The following is a 21861-nucleotide window of genomic DNA, read 5'->3' on the forward strand; positions in this document are numbered from 1 at the left end:
TTTTTGTCTTGGGGCCACAAATTCCTGGCGGCGCCCCTGAATGCGCTTCTGGGAGAACGGTCAAAAAGTCCCATGAACACACTCCTAAACCTTGTGGACAGCCTTCCAGAACAGTTGTAGTTATTATCGCTGCAAAGGGTGGGCCAACTTCATATTAAACCCGACAGATTAAGAATGGGATATCATTAACCTTCATGTGCATGTAAAGGCAGGCGACCCAAAACTTTTGGTAATATATTGTATTTGATGTGATTGCAATGACTTAATGTGTGTACCAACTTCATGTTCAAGCAGGTTTCTTGAACTTGAAATTGAAGGATAGAATAATGTTAATTATATCATCCGTGTTGGGAACTAAATGCCACTGTTTGGTCCGCTTTCTAAACAACACATAATTATCAAGTTTAAATCAACTTCAGTATGTGATAGAAAGGCTAAGTTAGCGCTGAAGTGTGTGAAGAAGCTCATGTGTGTTTCATAGCCCTCTATGTCAAGCTGCTCTGCTCTTGCTGGTTTATGTGTTTGTTTGTGTGTTTAATGTCAGCTCCAGATGGCTTCCAGAAACTGAACAAACCAACTGACAATCTATCTCCTTTGTAGATGAGCACTGCCTCCCAGTGGATAGCAGGCTGGAGCTGGGTCATAGCATCAATCAATTATATAAGATGTACATGTTTCATTTGGGGTTTTCAGTAGTCTGGTTGCCACTATTTCTAATGTTTATTTGTAAGTACTTGATATCCTGTGTGGTTTAAATTATTTTATGGCCAACAATCTCCCGCTAGCACACAAATTAAGTCACACACTCAGATTCACATTGATACAGCAACACAGAATCTTGTTCGCTAACTGCATCAAGCTGACACTGCACTTTTTACTGGAAGGAAGGACGCACTGCATAATCTCGATCATGTTCCTCAGTACTAGATGACTAACCCGCTGCTCTCTCCTTCATCCTCACACTCCTCTCCTCTCTTCCCATACACCACTGTGTCTGTAGTAGCCTCTGTAACAACTCATCGTTCCCTTCTTCTGTCCATTATCCCCCTTTCAGTGCCTGTCCTTATGTCCTATATGTGAAAAATATGTGTTTATTAGGCTGACAAACATTATAGCAAAGACAGACAATATCACTTCACAGTCTCGACCTACTTGAATGGATCTGGCAAAAGCGTGCAGCAACATGCTCAAGATAAGTTTGTGCTTTGTAAGTTTTGCAGTTCCTAATATTATCACCCTCAGTGAAAAGTCATAAATGAAAAGTGAAATCCCATGTGTGAATTTGAAGCCCGTGCGTTTTTTGGACATCTTTGGGTGAACTTAAAGGATAATTCCGGTTTATTACAATTTAGGTGTCATTTTCATAGTTTTGGAAAGTAAAAATAATGTTCTTTTTTTGTTATTGAGATCAGGGAAAGCAGCGACATCATTGGCCAGTATCCTGTCACTGCTGAATGACTGAAGCAAAGCAGGTGTAGGCTGGGCCAGTACTTCGATGGGAGACCTCCTGGGGAAACTAGAATGCTGCTGGAAGTGGTGTTGGTGGGGCCTTTAGATAAGAGGTTAAACCCAGGTCCTCACTTATTGTAGTCATTAAAATCCCATGGCACTTTTCGCAAAGACGCGGGTGTTCCCCGGTGTCCTGGCTCTCTCCACCTAGCCTGCTAATCATCCCCAGTCTAACTGGCTCTATGTTTCCCTCTTTCCACTTCAAGCTGATGTGTGGTGAAATTTCTGGTAAAAATGCTAAATGGCTGCCATGCGTCACGCAGGTGGGTGCTGCACAGTGGTGGTGGTATAGGTGAGTTTCCCCCCCTCACTATGAAGCGCTTTGAGCATCAAAATAAAGTGCTTTAAGCCCAGGTTGGCTTAACATATAGAAAGTCTTGACATCCCAATTATGCAAGCTACTGTTCTGTAATCTTCTGTAACAAAACAGTCATTTCTCTTTCTGAAAAATGAAACATATTGCTCAGCTTTATTGTCTATATTTTAAAATAAATGGTCATCTACTTGAGGACTGGTCATTAAAGGTTGAGACCTTTGTGATTTAAAAAAAAACTAAAAACTAAAAACAGCATCATGAATATTTAATTGTGTGCCAGCGCTAGTAATTTCATCATCATAAATTGTTTTCTTGCATGTCCATGATTTCCACCAACAGTTTTTGATAGTGTTGTTTCCTCAACATTTTAGCAGTAATCTTCATCTAAAAACGTCTGCATGGTTTGTCCCTCCCAAGAAAAAAGACAGCATCAGTCGTTTCAGTAAATACCCATAAATTACATTTGTTTACGTTCAAGTGAAAAAGCTCTAATTGGAATAGCAGTCACTGGAATTAGGACCTGGGTCTGTGGGGAGAAAAGGATGAAGAGAGCAGGGCCGGACTGGGACAAAAAAATTGGCCCTGGCATTTTTGGCCCAGGCGGCCCACCAAAATCGGTCGGACACCCCTCACACATTCACCATTCTTCCATTTAAGGGCTCAGATTAGGGGTGTGACGAAACACTGAGACGTGACATTTCACAAGATTGGTGGCCATGACTACAAGACAAGAATATTTTTTCATATGTCTTCTATTTAGAAAAAATATTTATTGATGAAATATTTGATCGGGGATTCTCCCCCAGAAGAGTTTGAGCATTAAACACTTAATTTCCTGCATTCTGGAGACATTGTTTGCACCAATTTAGATGGAAAAGTCTATATTTTTATAAAGGGAAGCACGAAATTCATGGGCCACTGTCTGCGCTTGATGGGCCGGTCGCTGGCCCCAAATGTGCATCGGCCCACTGGGCATTTGCCCGGTATACCAAATTACCAGTCCACCCCTGGAGGTGAGGTTGTTATCAGAGTCACACTGGTCATGCCAATGTTGTTGCAATGTCAAACCTTAATCAAGTAGTAATTTTAATCAAAACCAAGATGCTTTTCTAACCTAAACAAAGGACTCAAGTCAAACCTAATATATCCCTAAATTTTACCAAGTCGTTTTTCTGCATACATCTAGCCTTATAAACCTTATAGTGTTGTGACATCATAGAAAACATTTTTCAACACTGATTGTAACGTATTGGAAGGCACAGACAAATGATGTGATCCTGCTCATACGGGCATCAGATCAGCATATAATTGTCGTTTTGGAGGGCAGTTACATACACCGTACAGTATTTAGTTGTTTTTGGGGAACTTGTTGGGTATAATGTAGAGCACTGAGGGCAGCCAGAGTCTTCTCCACAATCCTGAGATCAGAAATGTAAAACCATCCAACAGCTCTGCTTTTCTTTCAGCCTTCCTCACCACTGAATGAATTTGGCCTGCTTGCAGAGTTGATCTACTACCTTATTAGAGGAAATGGAGCATTATGTCTTTTGCGGTCGTCTTTCTTCCCACCATTCAGGATTTACCATTCCCTGAACGATAGCAGTTTACACCCAGCGCTGCCTCATATGTCATTCTGTCGAGGTGTGTGTATGTGTGTGCTGAGGGCAAGGTCACTGCACACGCTCACTGAAAGCCAACCACACCTTCTCCACTGCCCCCCCCCCCCCCCCCCCCCCCCCAAGGCTCCCATCTATTCTGCCCATTTAAGGAAAAGCTGATGTTCACACAACTCGGGCCTAAATGAATGCTGTTCCTGCCGTGAGCTGCTGTTGAATGCCGCTGCTGTTGGCAGAGCTGCGGCAGCGACGCAAGTCTTCACCATTTTGTCAGCAGATGGATGGAGCAGCGCTGGGGGCGGGAGATGAAGCGAAGGGGGTATGGGATGAAGAAGTATGAGTGACAGGTGTGCGGTGTCTTCATTTGCCAAGTCAGCCGGGTGTGTCAGCTGAGCTGGAGGGTGAGGAGAGAATAAAGGAAATAAGAAAGGAAATTAAAAGAGTAGAGTGAATGAAATGGAAAGGAAAGGAAAGATAGGATAGTAAAAAAGGGAATGAGAAAAAAATACAGGGCTAGGAAAAGAAAATAAAGGAGATGAAAGAAAAATAGGAGGGGTGGAAATGAAAGAAAAGGAACAAAGGGGAGGAAATGAAAGAAAGGAAACGGCATAAAGGGCAAAGAGAAGAAAGGAAAGGAAAAATGGAGAAGAAAGGAGAGAAAATGAAAGAGAAGGAACAGAAATGAAGGGAAATAATGAGTAGGAAGGGAAAGAAATGTAAATAAAGTGAGGAAGGGAAAGAGGGAGGAAATCCATGTTCAGGTTCATGTTGGTAATGCAATGGTAACTCGAGGCACTCTCAATGGCATTTGTGCAGGCTTTTTTTTTGTTTTCTCTGTTGTCATTGTCCTTCAGTACTGACACACACATACTGCACACACTGCTTTGTCCCCCTATTCTCACACTGGCTCTTCACCACGATTTGGTTACCATGGAGAAGCACATTTTTTAGGCAGAAGGAGGTTGACATTATTACATGAGAGAGATGGCACTGCTCATTCTCCATGCACACACTTCTCGCCTACAGGCAGTCGCCCACGCCACACTCCTTTGGGCCAGAAGGTTTCAGAAGTGTCCTACATATACATACTGTACACATATCTGCACACACACAGACACATTCTCACAGCACATCGCACTCCTCAGCACGCAGCGAGGCAGCGAAATGGACTCGAGGTGACACCAGAGTAGGCAGCCTTTGGACGAAGCCTATTGGTCAGCTTAACGGAGGGTCTGACTGGATCTCATGTACATATTAATTCCCCCTACAATATCTTTCAGGCTATCCAGGAATGCAGAGCACAATCACTCCAGGAAGGATTATATGTTTATATCCTTTGTGTGTGTGTGTGTGTGTGTGTGCCCATGTGTTCCATACGTTCTTTATTGTTTACTGCCCTTCCCCCATCTGCGTTGTAGGCTTTAAAGCACATAACAAACACACAGAGGCGTGCCATTAGAAAATGAGATCTGTTTTTTGTTCTGTTCTTTGGTTTGAGAACACACTGGGCCATGAACAGTCCTGATGTGCGTTCTTCTATATGATGCTTTCAATCAAGGATTAAGCTTGTGGATCACAGCATTTACTTCTCTTCGTTGGCAGCGTTTAGCAAAGCAACCTATAGATACAGTACTCTCAGGCCATCTGGGTGCTGATTGAACCTCAATACTAGGGCTGGGTTTCAGTACCAATACCAAAATGATATCTTACCGTGAGAAATATAAATGTGTTTTTTATTTGACAAAAGAAGTCAAGTTCTACAGCTTTGTCAATGATGTATAATGGAAAACTGTCCACTCACGTCTCAACTCTTTGTGGTTGTATTTTAGTTTTAGGACTTTCATTTTCGTTTGGCATCATTTGACTGTCAAACTATTTCATTTGGGATGGCTAGCTTAGCCTCAAGTTTGGTTTTGTTTATGGTTGAAACATGCTATACCTAGCCTGGATTTTAAAGTATGAATATGAAAAAAGTCTTTGTAGGATTATTTCGTTTTGTTAAATGTTGTATAAAACATGCAGCAGCACAAGAACAAAATACATTTTCTAAAATTTGCACAATGATCAGCAAATATCTCATTAAGACATTTAACACCAACTTTCACTACTTGATGGTTTTTGATACTCTGCAGGCACATTTCGGTTGGTACCCATAAGGAAATAAAGTTTGAAATGTCAAAAAGGGGTTTGCAGAGAAAAATAATGTTTAAATTCTCTAAAGCAAGGTTTCATAAAAGGTATCATATTGGAATCCCGAATCAAAAACTTCAGTTTGTAGGTGTCACTTGTGGGTCTTCACATTAAAAGTTAAAAAGTGTCACAACAGGTATCCAGATGTGAAGAATGATTTGACTGTTTCTATTTGGCTGAAAGTTGTTGGGTGCAAATGCTGTAAAGTAGCTTACATTCCATCATGAACTAGGAAAGAAGGCAGAAGGGGGATGGGGCATCTAGGTTTAATCTCTAACCTGTGTACTTTTGCCTGAGTGGGATGTTGGACGAGGGGGGGGTGTATAGGTTAGAAGTTATGATTTGTGAGCTGATGGTATTGTCAGCTGATGAGCTGAGTTGAATAATGGTAAAGAGCTGAAAGGATTACTGGCTACTGCTAATCTGTGGCCCCTCAGCTGAGGTAAAGAGGTGGAGAAAGACGGAGAGAGAAAGAGACTGTAGTGTGTGGCTGGGCGGCTGCCCGACAGCTGTGGGCCATGCGGGCAGCTGATTTACTTTAGATTAGTCTGGACATGCGCCAACTAGGATTCAATCAGGCCATGATGAATGTGCTTTGGCGCGCGGAAGGCTAACAGCTAACTGCTAAACTGACTGCTAACAGTCCATCCCTGGTTGTCAAGGAGTAACATTTTGGGGTTTCCAGGGGTGTTTTGTTTTCAAGGGACGACTATGTTTCCTCTTTGCTTTGGATTTATTCTCTGAAAAATAAACCTTTGGGATTATAAATACGGAGGGAGATAAATCCTGTTTTTCTGCTGTCGAAGTGAGGTGATATTCGGTAGCCATGGCTACATGTGAGTATTTGATATTGTCTATGGGTTTGATTTAGAGGATGAAGAATACAATTTTGACAAGGCTACTGTGCATGGTAATCAGTCTTATTTTGTGATGGTGCATTTCATAGAATCTTGAGGCTAAATCACAGAAAATCATTGCTTGCATGTGCAACGAAGGGTCACTGAATAGTCATTGCCCCATCTTTGCACATGCATCTCTTGTTGGATAAAAACAATACATAGCGCTACCATTAGCCGTGCAATACCAGTTAGTGTTCATTTTTCCTTCCTCTTCTTCTGCTACAGTATTACAGAATTCTTTCTAGCCCTCTCAAGTGTGATCTTTTTATTATATCACCAATATGATCTGAATGGGTTACAATGCAATAAGAATCACACATAAACACATCATATTTTTCTAACAGCAGTACAGTAAATAATAGTAACGTTCCATAGCCTTCACCAAGTGGTTTTCATGGATAATGGCTATGTTTAAATGGTAAAACAGCCAGTCTGTTATATCTGAGTGCTCTCTAATATTTGATTAGCTGTAGCAACGAAATGAGGGGAAAGCATGCGGGGGACACCGAGATTAGATTTTTTTCCCCTAAAAGATGAGCTACCACCATTTATGTGAGCTGAAATTTATTGTAAAAGGTGTTTGTGAAAGTTGATAGACAGAACAAGACTTTTAAATGTCTAGGAGTTGCATCTGCTCCCATGTATGTAACAATGCTGCATTTGTCGTGTGCTAGCCTATGTTCTATCAAATTAATTTGTATTGCATAAATGTTTACTTTTGTGTCACAGGCATACCTAACAACTTCTTTTAGGTATTCCATTTATTTAATGTTCTTCTGTAATGCTGCTGAACCCAGCTTGCAAACATATTTGTCTTTTTAACCTCAGGTAATGTGGGTATGCAACCTGTGCCGTAAACAGCAGGAGATTCTCACCAAATCAGGAGAATGGTTTTCGGAGTCAGGGGTGCTGCCTGGGAGCCTGGGCACCTCCTTGAACAACCCAGGCAAGGGAGGTGAGGCCCAACGGGACAGGAAGCTACTCCGCTCCAGGTCCCAAGCCCCGCCCTCCAGCACCAACAACAACGCAGGGCCGCTGGACGGGACACAGCTGCCCGCCGGCGTCACTGCTGCCAAGGGTGCGGACACCATGCCCAGCTCCCGCTCCCAAAGTGAACCACCTAGAGAAAAGTAAGGCATCAAGTTATAGACATTGAACACAACGCCTATGAGATTTCATCTTTATGCTGCAGTAATAGAGGATGCTTTACCTGTACAACCTGTACCTTTTTTCATTAACATCATGGGAATCAGAGAATTGGAGAATGGGAACCATTTTTTTCAAAACCCAGAAAGCTAGGACTGCTTGCTGGCTAAAGCTCCTGTTGTTTTTTAATCCCTGGGTTAAAAAAAAAGAATAGATCTGTGTCTATTCTAGCTTAACCAGTTGAGACGCAGGGTCACAGGTTTTAGTCTTGAGAGGTCTTTGATTCAATCCTTTTGTTTTCATTTAGTGGGTGAGTTAGGTAAGGGTTCATCACTGTATCATGTTGGTTAGTGGTCTGTTCATATAAAAGTGAGCAGGGTTTTGCAGATATATAAAGGAATGTTCTTAGCACAGAAATTTATTTTTTCATATTACAAATGATAACGTTGCTGTTATGGAAATGATGTGTCTGTAGACTGTATGGTACATTGGTATAATGAATCCTCTTCTTATACAGGAAAAGGCCAGTTTCCCTTCATGAACAAAATGGTAAGGGAGGCATAGGGCGTGGTAGTGGCCGGAGACCTGCTGGGAAGTTGCCGTCACAGTCATCCCTGGATGAGAGGGTGGGGCATGGGGAAAGAGGAGAGAGGCGGTTAGGAGAAGGACGGAGGCTAGAGAAGATCCATTCTACGGACTACGAGGATGGGGAGGAGAACTTGGGTCGTTCAGAAACACACCGGAGACGCCCAGAGGATGAGGAGCAGAGGGAGCGCCAACGACGTGAGGAGGAGTTCCAGAATCGTTACCGTAGTGATCCCAATCTGGCACGATACCCGGTGAAACCACAGAAGGAGGAGCAGGAGATGCGCATGCATGCTAAGGTGTCCAAGGTTCGCCATGAACGACGACACAGTGATCTGGCTATCAATGAGGTCGGCCTAGGGCCTGGTGAAGGAGGAGGTGGTGGAGGAGGCAGTGCAGGGGAGGTGCCTGAAAACCGTCTAGCCAGGAGGGGTGGAGGTGGGGAGGGAGACCGCAAGGCCCTCTTGGAGAACCACCAAGCCTACACTGTGGATAGGACCGTGGGGGTTGGCGGGGGAGCTCCACCTGCTGGAGGTATAGTGAGATCAGGACCCCAACCTGGGGGGCCGGTGCCTCCAGATAGGAGCCTGAACAAAGGCCGCCTAGAGCCTGGTACAACACGGACACCAAGGGACAAGGGTGGAGATAACCTTCTGAGGAAAGACTCTCAGAGCTCAGACCAGTCTGAGTCTTTGCGGCCGCCCCCTCCACGGTCATACAAGAGCAAGCGCGGAGTCAGCAAGAGGCAGATGTCCATCAGCAGCTCAGAGGAAGAAGGCGGCTCCACGCCCGAGTACACCAGCTGTGAGGACGTGGACATGGAAAGCGTCAGCGAGAAAGGTCAGTTAGACAGATGTGCTCACTCGCACTAGCTTACTAAGCTAAAAATATCTGAAATCGCATACCTTGCACTGCAGTTATCCATTTCCTTACATTAGCCAGTGTTCCTTTAAGTTATTTGTTAACTCATCAGAAGTTAAGTTGTGCACCTAGCTCACATGTTTGTGCTTAATCTGCATATGTGATCCTCATTCTGTCTACATGAATCATAAAGGAACTTAATTAAACCATTTCATTTGTTGTTCTCTCACCACTGTCAAGTACAAACTTTGCCTGTATCACCTGTATACCCAGTTAAATGTAGGCAGGATTAGAATCACAGCATTAATAGGTTTCATGGCTAATTGTAACCTGACCTGCAGTTAATGCTTGAAAGATCCCAACTGAATGATCAGACATATGATCTGACGCATTTAACCTAGGAAAAGAATTCTTTTTCAAATGAAAGTTGGCTGTAAAGATTCAATGATCCTAAAATAGCTGAGTAAAATAAGAATGCCATAATAAAGCTGCTTTCCATTGCAATGTCTTTCCTCTTCCCACACTCCATGACCATATTTTCCTAGCCCTGGCATCTAAAATAGCCTTGGTAGTAGAATTACGATAATGTGCAAAAAAGCAGAGATATTTTGGTCGTAAGATTATTCTAATACCAGCACATTCTAATTTCGGACAGTAAAACTATACGATAAGTGATAGGATGAAGCACCCACCCAGCACACAGTGCATTACTATCACTGTGTGTCATCTACACCTCTGTGCTGTGGCTAAACCCTGCTGCTCTCAGGACAGCTCTCATTTATTTGGAGAGTCCCTGTGATTTAGGCCAGCAGATTTGTGGAATTAGGCCAGTGACTCGCTTGCTACGTAATGCTTCGTAAACAGCCAGCTGCACCAACCAACCATGGACCACCAGCTAAAATCAAGCCTGGCTGTGGTTACCGCAGGCTTCTTGGTATTTATGTATTCTGCACCTCCATGCTGTTAGAGAAGTATTGCTAGGCTGTGCTATAAGCCATGGGAGAGCATCTAAATTGAATAGGCAGTAGGTAGAGTTAGCTGTGCTCTATCAGCTTATCGCTCTCACCAGTCACAGAAGGGGCCTGTTCCAGATGTTTTAATCCAGATTACTCTAACTCAGGGACTGGTAATGGGTAGATGGTGTGGATTGAGATTATTAGCTGTTTTAAACACTCTTTAGCTTCCTGGGCCTCAAAACAGGATGTCTCCTTTTACTCTCATCTGTGGCTGGAAGCAAGGTTTGCAAGATAATGTGCAGTATGTTTTCCTATATAGGCACATTAGGTTAAGTGAGATGGTAACATAGCATCTTATTCTTTTTCAGTTCATAGAAGAAACTGCATTTCATGGAATGCTATTGTGTTGGGGTTGGTGTCAGCTGATTACCTTATCAGATTTATGTAGACCTGTGAAACAGTAAAAATGTTGAGTCAATGTGTGCACATACAGTATCTCACAAAAGTACACCCCTCACATTTTTGTAAATATTTGATTATATCTTTTCATGTGAAAACACTGAATAAATGACACTTTGCTACAATGTAAAGTAGTGAGTGTACACTGGCCGGCTGTGGCTCAGGAGATAGAGTGGGTTGCCCCTTAATCGGAAGGTCGGTGTGTGTGAATTAGTTTCTGTTTGTGATGTTAGTTTCTCTTTGAGCACTTAGGCTCAGTGTATGAATGTGTGTGAATAGTGAATGCAGATGTAGTGTAAAAAGCGCTTTGAGTGGTCAAAAAGACTAGAAAGCGATACGTAGCATTTACAGCTTGTATAACAGTGTAAATTTGCTGTCCCCTCAAAGTAACACATGACATAGCCATTAATGTCTAAACCGTTGGCAACAAAAGTACGCCCCTAAGTGAAAATGTCCTAATTGGGCCCAAAGTTTCAATATTTTGTGGGGCCACCATTATTTTCCAGCACTGCCTTAACCCTCTTGGGCATGGAGTTCACCAGAGCTTCACAGGTTGCCACTGGAGTCCTCTTCCACTCCTCTATGACGACATCACGGAGCTGGTGGATGTTATATACCTTGTGCTCCTCTACCTTCCATTTGAGGACGCCCCACAGATGCTCAAAGGGGTTGAGGTCTGGAGACATGCTTGGCCAGTCCATCACCTTTACCCTCAGCTTCTTTAGCAAGGCAGTGGTCGTCTTGGAGGTTTGTTTGGGGTCGTTATCATGTTGGAATAGTGCCCTGCGGCCCAGTCTCCAAAGGGAGGGGATCGAGCTCTGTTTCAGTATGTCACAGTGCTGTTGGCATTCATGGTTCCCTCAGTGAACTGTAGCTCTCCAGTGCCAGCAGCACTCATGCAACCCCAGACCATGACACTCCCACCACCATTCTTGTCTTTGTACTCCTCAACTGGGCCTCACTAACCACTTTTCCTTGACCTTAATGGAAAACGTCATGAGGTCAAGGAAAGATGTGAAGAGAGTTCAGAAGAATTCATAAGGACTTAGGTAAAGAGGTTAGTGACGTGACCTACTGTGATTAAACTACAATGTTCTGAAGATGGACTACAAAAGGTGCATCTTTGACACTGTGCTCCGTGTTGTTTTATTGCAGGCCATCTAAAGGTGGACAACACGGTGGAATATATTACTTCATAATGAAGTCAGCAAAAAGGCCTATAGGGTAGCAGTCACCAAATAATGGAATATATGCGCTGCGCACAGCTCTGTGATCAAGTACGATTTTACCCATTTTAAATAGGCCTAGAAAAAAAATAGTGATCGAAAATCAATATGTCAGCGGTGATAATGTGGTAGGCAGCCACAAATAAATCAATGTATGGGAAACACTGAAATATTACATTACATTTACTGTAGAGGTCATCCAGCTTGATCATTGCCTTTATTAAGGAGATGCTGTTAGCATCTGTGAATGAAGTCAAATTACTTCAGCCGAAGGCTGGCAATATGTAACGTGAACCAACATGCTGCAACATTATACTCACTTTGATCATTTTACAAGACAAATAACAGTTTGCATTGGTCTCAGTTATTGTTGACAGTTCAAGACATATGCATATTAGCAAGTTATGGCTTAAGAGAGAAAAGGCTTAAAAGCCAGTGGTAACTTACAATCAACATCCTTTATCTGCCATGGTTGGTGATTTCTTTTTTTTCTATTGTAGAAAATTCTAATGCAACACTTTATAGCATATTTCAACAATCTGAAACATAAAATGGTGTTGAAAAAGCATTTGATTACTGCAAAGCAAAGTTAAAACAAACCAAAAGAAAGAACGAAATTGTGAGTGTCTTCTCCAAGTATCATAATGTGCTACTGTTGCCTATTGCAAGGACTTTAAGGATTTTATCAATTGAGTTTCGTAAAGGATGGTCCGGTGTACCCTATGCTAAAGGAGATAAGAAAGGAAGCACTGACGCTCCTTTCCTTAGCTTTTAGAGAATTTGACTAGGTCTTATCATGGCTGCCACTGAAATACTTCCGGTTCACTTCACTCAGTTAGGAACCTTCCTAAGCAAAAATAATTTTTGACTACTGCCCAGGTTGCTGCTGCCACACACGCTTGACACCATCTGAACCAAAGAATTTTATCTTGGTCTCATCAGACCACAGGACATGGTTCCGGTAATTCATGTCCTTAGTCTGCTTGTCTTCAGCAAATTGTTTGCGGTCTTTCTTGTGCATCATCTTTAGAAGAGGGTTCCTTCTGGGACAACAGCCATGCAGACCAATTTGATGCAGTGTGCGCAGTATAGTCTGAGCACTGATAGGCTGACCCTCCACACCTTCAACCTCTGCAGCAATGCTGGCACACTCATACGTCTATTTTCCAAAAATGGAATGACTGGATATGACGCTGAGCACATGCTCTCAACTTCTTTGGTTGACCATGACGAGGCCTGTTCTGAGTGGAACCTGTCGTGTTGAACAGCTATATGGTCTTGGCCACCGTGCTGCAGCTCAGTTTCAGGGTCTTGGCTATGTTCGTATAGCTGAGGCCATCTTTTTGTAGAGCAACCATTCTTTTTTTCAGATCCTCAGAGAGTTCTTTGCCATGAGGTGTAAGAGCGATAAAAATAAATTTAACACACCTGCTCCCCATTCACACCTGAGACCTTGTAACACTAACAAGTCACATGACACCGGGGAGGGAAAATAGCTAAATGGGCCCAATTTAGACATTTTTACCTAGGGGCGTACTCACTTTTGTTGCCAGCGGTTTAGACATTAATGGCTGTGTGATGTGTTATTTTGAGGGCACAGCAAATTTACACTGTTATACAAGCTGTACACTCACAACTTTACATTGCAGCAAAGTGAAAAGATATAATCAAATGTTTACAAAAATGTGAGGGGTGTACTCACGACCGTGAGATACCGTAGCTTAACTTTGATTTTTTTTCCAACACTCATCGCAAAACAGAGTTGATGTATAGCAGGAAGTTGTTACGTAATTTTCATGCAGAAATTATTTTATTATATGTTCCAAGAATCCTCTTAGCAGGATTATTGTAAACAGTGTTTTCAATTTTGCCCACTAATTGCAAACCAATGCAAACCAATGCTTTTTCTATTTACAGAAAGGGGCAGTGATTATCAGAGCTGAAACAAGTTACTGCTGCGGCTGTACATTTTCATTGACCCGGTGCACCTGATATCAGCTGTTCTTATCATAGTTGATGTGTGTGAGGGAGTGCTTCCCACACTGAGCATACTTTAAATGAGGCACTTGTTATTATATCATAAAGTAATGAAAATATTATGCTTAGGCGCTGGATTGTTGTCAGCCGGTTAAATAGCTGTTATCAGTTGTCATAGCACACAGCATAGATTTAGGTATTAGAAGGCAATATTTGCGTATCTCCTACACTGAGGCTTTAATGACACAGCAGCTTTGACTCAGTTTGAAGTCAAATGGAGGCAGAGAGTGATTCAATTTAATTGGGTTACTTCCTTTGTGTAAAAAAGAACACCGGGTACTGGTGTGTTGGTGCAGAGAAAACAACCAATGATGTGGAAAGAGATTTTCTTTACATCTTTAAATCATTGATAGATTGCAATATGGCCTGTTGACTGGATAATTTGTTTTCTGTCCTTTCCATGATGTAGAACATCATTGCTTTAACCAAAGCTGAAATCTGATATAATTAGTGTTACAGCTTTGTCTAGTCTTGAACTTTAACATCTTCATTAGCCTATATATGCAGTATGAATGTAGAAAGAAACATTTGTTAATAGACTAATTAGAAATTAATGATCCAGTTCAAAATCAGACAGGCTAAATATCTGCACTAAGAAAAATTTGCTGGTTTCAATCTTTGCATGTGTCTGAGGCGCTTACCGATGACCTCCTCCTCATTTACACCGACCACCTGAGGATGTTTAAGACCGACCGCTTCTGGGATTCCGATCTGGGTGGTCCAGTCCTTTTAGGTGGACGTGACCAAATGCGAGCCCACTATTTAGAAGCATCTTGTTGACACCCAGAGCGATTATCGAGGACAAACTATTTTCAAATAAATTTTGCTTATTTCAAACGATAATTCCTTCTGCTTTTTTTGTAGCCTCACACTTGTGGGCTGCTGCTGAGGTATTTTTTTTAATAAAACCAGCCCAATTTGCTTTTCTCAACAACTGAAACAATACAAACAGTATCCCATAAATCCTTATTTTCAACTCCAGGAAGAAAATATAATAAAAAAGAACCTTAAACTTTCTGTTCATTGCCACCACGTCCTCTTCACCCATCTTTCTTTGAGGTGACATCCAGTGTGATTGCTTGGAAAATGTACAACAACAAGAGAATATGTCAATGGCAGATCAGAGATGCTACAATATACCTGGGTGATAAATACTAAAACTGGTCTCTGGTCTTGCCATCTGACCAGTCAGGTCACCTATGCCTTACAGGCCATTTGACACAAGGTACTTTGACCTTTGTTTATTCACATATAGTATATTTCTTTGTCTGATGGGCAAAATTGCAATTTCTAACACTTATGGAGGGTCAGCTTTGAGTTTTTATGATCTTCACATGTTTGTCTATTTGATGATGGGAGGACATCTCAGCCTTCTGACTTTATCTTCACTGATTGTTATAACTCTTTTTGAAATGAACAAAACTGAATTTGTAAATTGTCTTAAATCACTCTAAAGATGTACAAAATGACACCAAATTAGCTCATGTTTTTATTTAGGGAGGTTGTTGAGACCATGTGGTGAAAGTGAGCATAAACAGGTTGATGGGAGTTCAATATCGTGACGTAGCATGGGGAGCAGGGATTTTGGAACTCGTTCATTTTAGTAACTGCAGTTGGTAAAATAGCAGATGGAGTGGATGAGGACAGGATCTATGCCACACACACTGTTTATCAAGAACAATACTACGTTAATACCTGCAGCTGATGCTTTGATGTAGCATCAGTTAGAAGAGCAGTCCTGATTTTGTAATCTGCATTCATCCTCAAACAAAAACCCCTACTCAGCAGCTCAAACTGTGGAGTCAGCATTTATCCCCTCAAGTATTCTCAGTGGACTTTCAGATTATCAGCACTAGAGTCACGTCTGATCTCCATCATCCATGGCTAACCTGTAGGAGCAGTCATTTTCCGTTTGATTCCCATTGATTGTTACTAAAAATGTCTTAACAAACTTGTCTGACAAACAGCGATGCATGTTTATTTTTCTTACGATAAAGTTTGAGCTCTGTTATCTCCCTTCTTGCTCTCTTTTGCCAGAAACTCGAACATTTCACTTACCTTGAAAATGAGGTTCCTCAAAGTCCTTTTTATCTGATGTCATCTTGCTGTTTTATTCCTGTGGTGGAAAAGTGGCCATGAATCTTGTAGGCTGCTCTGGTCTGATGTTGGGCCAGAAAGTCCTTCTACTCTAGCCGACCATCTGTCAGTGTTAATGAGAGCTGGGATACTCGACAGTCACTGCCTTTGTCCCTGGCCAGGCTCTGGCATGGGTTTTGAACACACCAACTTGGAGCATAGTGAATCAGTTTGATTATGAATGAAGTTATTTTTATTTAGCTGTGTTTCTGTAATTGCATTTTATTTGCGTTTGTCAGTAACTTTTATGTCTTTGTGGTTCTTTTTTTCCTATTTAACTTGCAATATCCAAAAGTCTTTCATTTCAGTCTTTAACAGTCTGTTCTTCCATACCTTACACCCCCTTTTGTCATTCAGTGTTTGATTTTATTGGGTAATAAAGAAAATAAGAAAAAAAACCTCCACCAAAAGAGGACAAATCCAAAAATGGGGGAAAAAATAAAAACAAAAAGTCTGTAATTGATGGATCAATAGGATATTTTTAAAGAGTTCATATTCTGTTTTTTGGCTTTTTCCCTCTCCCTTATTGAGTTATATACCTTTTTTGTGCATGTAATAGGTTTGCAAAGTGAAAAAGCCCAAAGTCCAGCCCAAAGGGAGTTCCCATCTTCCACAGAAAACTCTGCTCTGAACTGCCTGAAAACAGCTCGTTTGTGACGACAAAGCAAAATGCGTGTCATAATGCTCGCCAAGCAGCGAGTAGAGACAGAGCTCAGTTAAAACTTTATGGATGAAGGATACTGAAACTCTTGCTCCAGTCTATGTTGCTAAGCTGGTAAGGGGGACATATACATCTGAACCGAAGCTGTGGTTACCGGCTTCTCAATGTGCAGTATGACAAAAATATGGTGTTTTTTTTTTTAAATGAAACCATGTAAACCTGTTCTGGTACAACCCCTAAATAAGATTTTGACCTGAAAATGAGCATAATATGACCTCTTTAAAGAAGCTTGGTTACTTTCAATGAAGAAGTCTTTGACAGTATTTTATCCTTCTGTAAACAGACAATGGTACAAGTAGTTGCATTTATCATGGCATTTCATGAAACATAACATCCAGTAGAGCAAGTATTTTAGTGTCAATGTTAGCCGAGTTATAACCTTCTTCGCTGATTATGCTTTTGGGCATTCCCATACTATGTTTATGAATGGCCAGTGTGTCAGGTGGAGAAGATGTATAATTAAGATTGGAAGATAAACCCGTGAGAGGTCTTCTCACAATGACAATGTTAGGCCCTAAACTCAAAATCTTTTGGTCGTTTAATTGGAAACATATTTTCCTCATGCTGTTACTTTACGGTAACAGGGGTTTTGGGCCCAAACGCAGACACTCAAGTTGAGTAAGTAAGTTCAAGGTGTTTATTAACAAAACAGGAGAAGACGAAATGAAGAGTCCAAACCAAAGCACGGTATCCAAACATTGACACCATCCAATAGGAAACAAAAGTCCAACCCATACAAAGGAAATCCAAAAGTACATACAGTAGGTGACACAGGGAATGATCCAGAAATACAGAAACATCTACAGTGTTTTACAGAGAAGAAGACAATGCACCAGCAACTTCAACCAGGAAGACAACCACTATATAAACACACACACAGGAGGGATGAGGATTACAAGGCACAGTTGATGACAATCAGGGGAATGAGACAGGTGCGACATTCAAAGACAGGAAGTAAAACAAGACAAGAACACTAGGGACAGACAAACTTCAAACTCAAACAGGAAACACTCAAAACACACATGCAGCAACCCAGACCGTGACACATGCAGTCTTTCTCTTGGAACTGAAAGCATAAAATTTGAAATACATTTACTGTACATGAAAGATGCCAATTAACTTATTTCCTTCCTTTTTGTCTGTGCAGGTGACTGGGACTGTCATTCTCTAGATCCTACAGTGTGGCATGTAAGTTTCAGCAAAACGTGACAGACTCAGAGCGTTAACATGCTGCCTCTGCCCCGACTACTTACAGTAACAGATAGCTGCATGGACTCACATGCAAACAGATGTTATTAAGTGCATTAATGAAAAATAACATTTTCTATTTTCTATCAAAGCCTAAACAGTAATTATCACACATCACCACACCTGTCCCGTCCTCCTTTTTCTTACTATTTCCTTCCCTCCTCTCTGTTTTCCTTCCATTCTTCCCTACCCTCCGTCACAATGCCCAATACCTCATATCTCTTCCTGTAGCATCCAGTTACATGGCAGCCGTCCAAAGAGGGGGACCACTTAATCGGACGCATCACGCTAAGCAAGAGGTCAGCAATGCCGCGTGAGGCTGGCTCCCTCCTCGGCCTAAAAGTAAGCAGGGAATCACTCTCATTCAGACCTAGATCACACCTAGCTTGTAAATAATTTGTTAGCTTTTAGCGATGAGTTCAAACAGTGATGTTCCTGTGAAAGCTGTGGTGTACTGGGTAACAAACAGTGAAAGGTGGAGTATTCCACGACACAGGTTTGTAGAATAGTGCCTGTTGAGCCATTACTGAATCCTGCAGAGAACAGAGAAATGTCACTGAGTCTGGCAACATCAATCTCTGTTCCTATGCATTGTCCTTTCTCTCCTTTGTGTGCAGGTGGTAGGAGGGAAGATGACAGAGACAGGGAGACTTGGGGCCTTTATCACCAAAGTCAAGAAAGGCAGCCTGGCAGATGTTGTGGGACACCTACGTGCAGGTGTGATTTCCGTGAATACACTGTAGCCTATATTGAATTTGTTGCATATATTGTTTCTATTTGTGTGTGATTGATAATGGTTTAATAGAGAAGCAGATTTTTAAAGTCAAAAATGTTTTACTGTATCTTGTACTGGCATTGTACTAGTATTGCATCTTGTACTATGAACACTGTGAAACTTGCTTTTGATAGCTGTTCTCAGTTTGTTTATGTACTGTGGATCTATCTCTATTAAATAAACCATAAATAAATAATTAATAGTAAAAAAATAGTTTTTGCTGCGGAATTAGTAAAATCTCAAACTTTGTTTTTGACCCCCTACATCAGTGTCTAAATTGATAGGTGCAATATCTGTTTGAGGGTGAACTTCAACTGACACACAGGTAGTTAAGCAGCTGTGGACCGATTGCTTAGTCATATCTTTGATTTGATCCCTCCCTAAGTTAATATGTGTCTTGATTGGAATCATGTGGTAATGTACAGAGTGGTGTGGTTCCTGAACTACCTGTTGCTGTGAGTTTTGGCTGTCTGGTCCTTTTGCCATCACCACATCGAGGGTCATGAAAAAGAGAAAGCTAACGCTAGCTAGATACCTGTCCTTTGTATAATGTGGGATGTGTGCAGGAGCTGAGGTGACTCAGCAGGTGTTGAAATAACATGAACAAAATGTGTGACTCAGTGCTAACTTTAGCTAGCAAGGCTCGCTCACACTTTAGGAGTGAAGCTACTTTGCCTAGCCTGTTAGGTTTCACTTTCTGAGTGGGATGCAAACTTAACAGCTTGATTGGGCCTTAAAAGCCTTGAATGTTATAAAAGTGAGCTGGCAGAATTTCCTTTCAGTTGATCGCCAAACCTGGTCTTGTTGAAAAAGGGGAAAAGCATCTTGGATCAACATTCTCCAGACAGTAGTGCAATATTGATAGCAACGTCAGCTATGAAAGGAGTCAAGCTATTCATTTTCACAAATATGTCCAAAAATCCTCTTTTTAAGTGTTTCCTAACATAAAAACCTAAATTTCAGTTTAACTTTAAGATGTGGTACGCTGCTTTTTACAATCAAATGTAAAGTGAGATGAACTTCAGGCAGGATCACCATTGTGTATGTTGGCCATCTTGGTTCCAGGTGACGAGGTGCTGCAGTGGAATGGGAAGTCGTTGCCAGGAGCAACTAAGAAAGAAGTGTACAACATTATCCTCGAATCCAAGGCTGAACCTCAAGTGGAAATAGTTGTTTCAAGACCTATAGGGTAAGACTGAGACTGATGTAATTAAAATGTATTAATTATCATTAAAGTGCTTGAGTGATTGATTTTTTTTTTCTGACGGACACTTTTGATATGTCTCCTTCCTTTATCTAAAAGCTCTATCCACCGAATTATGTCCAAAAACTTCTTGAGAAAAGTGTATAGAGCATATCAGTAAGTAGTGTTGATTTAATGGGTGGAGCCCCTTCCCCTTAAGCCTTTCCTGAAATCCTATGATCCAAGAGAAAATCCCTGTTTCCAGCTATCCTTTTTCCTCTACAAGCCTACCTACCATGTTTATTATGTAAATGTGTATTTGATTGACTGCTTGCTTTTCTTCTACAAATGTTGGTTGACATGAGTCTTTTACGCATTCATTTTTTAAAGATGAATGTACACTAAAGTCCTGACTGTCTGTACATTGCAAGTATGTTGATTTCAAGTCTGTAAATTTGAGAGTTCAGGAGTCTCTTTCCCTTTTTACAGAGACATCCCAAGAATCCCAGAGTCATCCCATCCTCCTCTAGAATCTAGTAAGTGTTCATATGAGCAGCTTTATTGGTCATGTATATTACCATTGTTTACTGCTTATGTAAGTAGCTTCTGGAGAGAAATACACTCTTTACTCTTGTGCTCTTACTCCAAATGTTGGAGTTGATTGAGTTTTTGTCTATGGCTTATAACAACAACTCTCGCTCTCTTTAACAGCCGGCTCCAGTTCTTTTGAGTCGCAAAAGATGGACCGTCCCTCTATATCTGTGATGTCCCCTACTAGCCCAGGGACCCTCCGAGACCTTCCTCTGGTACTGCCTGGACAGCTCTCTGTGAGTATCTGAAAGAGGAGAGTCAGAGGTTCAGGTGAATGGAAATAGATATGGATAGAGGCTAACTGTTTCCACACATTTTTCCAGGTGAAGCTGTGGTACGACAAAGTGGGCCATCAGTTGATCGTCAACGTCCTTCAAGCCATAGACCTGCCACCCCGACCAGACGGACGACCTCGGAACCCCTATGTCAAGATGTACTTCCTGCCTGATAGAAGGTAAGGTCTTTCTGTTTTTCTGTTCTGTTTTTGTAGGTAAATCTCACAAATACAGTCCATCAGTAATGACCTGCATGACAAAAGAGCCTCACACCAGCAGTAAGGAATGATATAAAAAAAAACATTTATCTGCCTCATCTCATTTGCAGCATGAAGAATTTCAGTGTTTAACTGTATGTTGAGCATTTAATGCCATTCATTTGAAATCATCCACCCTTGTTATTTTTCAGGAATGCCGTTTTTTAAAGGCTTTCCCCTTGTAATCTAGACTTTGAGTGTTCACGCCTTTGTTCTAGTGATAAGAGTAAACGGCGGACTAAAACAGTGAAGAAGAGTGCTGAGCCCAAGTGGAACCAGACCTTCATATATTCCCACGTTCACCGGCGAGACTTCAGAGAACGCATGCTAGAGATCACAGTCTGGGACCAGCCCAGAGTCCAGGAGGAGGAGAGTGAATTCCTGGGAGAGGTGGGAGATGAGGTTTTTCATGTATATACAGGTGCTGGTCATATAATTAGAATATCATCAAAAAGTTGATCTATTTCTGTAATTCCATTCAAAATGTGAAACTTGTATAATGTATACATTCATTCCACACAGACTGATATATTTCAAGTGTTCATTCCTTTTAATTTTGATGATTATAACTGACAACTAATGAAAACCCCAAAATCAGTTTTTCAGAAAATTTGAATATTGTGAATAGTGTGTGTGTTCAATATTGTTGACACCTGGTGCCACACTCTAATCAGCTAATTAACTCAAAACACCTGCAAAGGCCTTTAAATGGTCTGTCAGTCTTGTACTATAGGCTACACAATCATGGGGAAGACTGCTGACTTGACAGCTGTCCAAAAGACGACCATTGACACCTTGCACAAGAAGGGCAAGACACAAAAGGTCATTGCTAAAGAGGCTGGCTGTTCACAGAGCTCTGTGTCCAAGCACATTAA

The 21861-nt window shown here is 41.6% G+C and overlaps 1 protein-coding gene across 4 annotated transcripts in view; it reads left to right on the top strand.

Annotated features, from left to right (window-relative positions):
• Positions 1-21861, top strand: part of rims1b (regulating synaptic membrane exocytosis 1b) — an 83386-nt gene that overhangs the window by 29934 nt on the left and 31591 nt on the right. For all 4 annotated transcript variants that reach the window (XM_038714501.1, XM_038714498.1, XM_038714499.1 and 1 more), the window contains exons 4-13: positions 7359-7660; positions 8194-9101; positions 17805-17845; positions 18137-18247; positions 18523-18622; positions 19746-19869; positions 20353-20399; positions 20575-20690; positions 20778-20908; positions 21205-21376. In XM_038714501.1, the coding sequence (XP_038570429.1) occupies positions 7359-7660; positions 8194-9101; positions 17805-17845; positions 18137-18247; positions 18523-18622; positions 19746-19869; positions 20353-20399; positions 20575-20690; positions 20778-20908; positions 21205-21376 (2052 nt within the window). The remainder of the gene's footprint in view (positions 1-7358; positions 7661-8193; positions 9102-17804; positions 17846-18136; positions 18248-18522; positions 18623-19745; positions 19870-20352; positions 20400-20574; positions 20691-20777; positions 20909-21204; positions 21377-21861) is intronic.

This window comes from Micropterus salmoides, unplaced genomic scaffold (genome assembly GCF_014851395.1).
Source record: "Micropterus salmoides isolate LMB-PRFRI ecotype aquatic unplaced genomic scaffold, ASM1485139v1 Ms_hic_scaffold_12, whole genome shotgun sequence".
NCBI classification, from domain to species: Eukaryota; Metazoa; Chordata; class Actinopteri; order Centrarchiformes; family Centrarchidae; genus Micropterus; species Micropterus salmoides.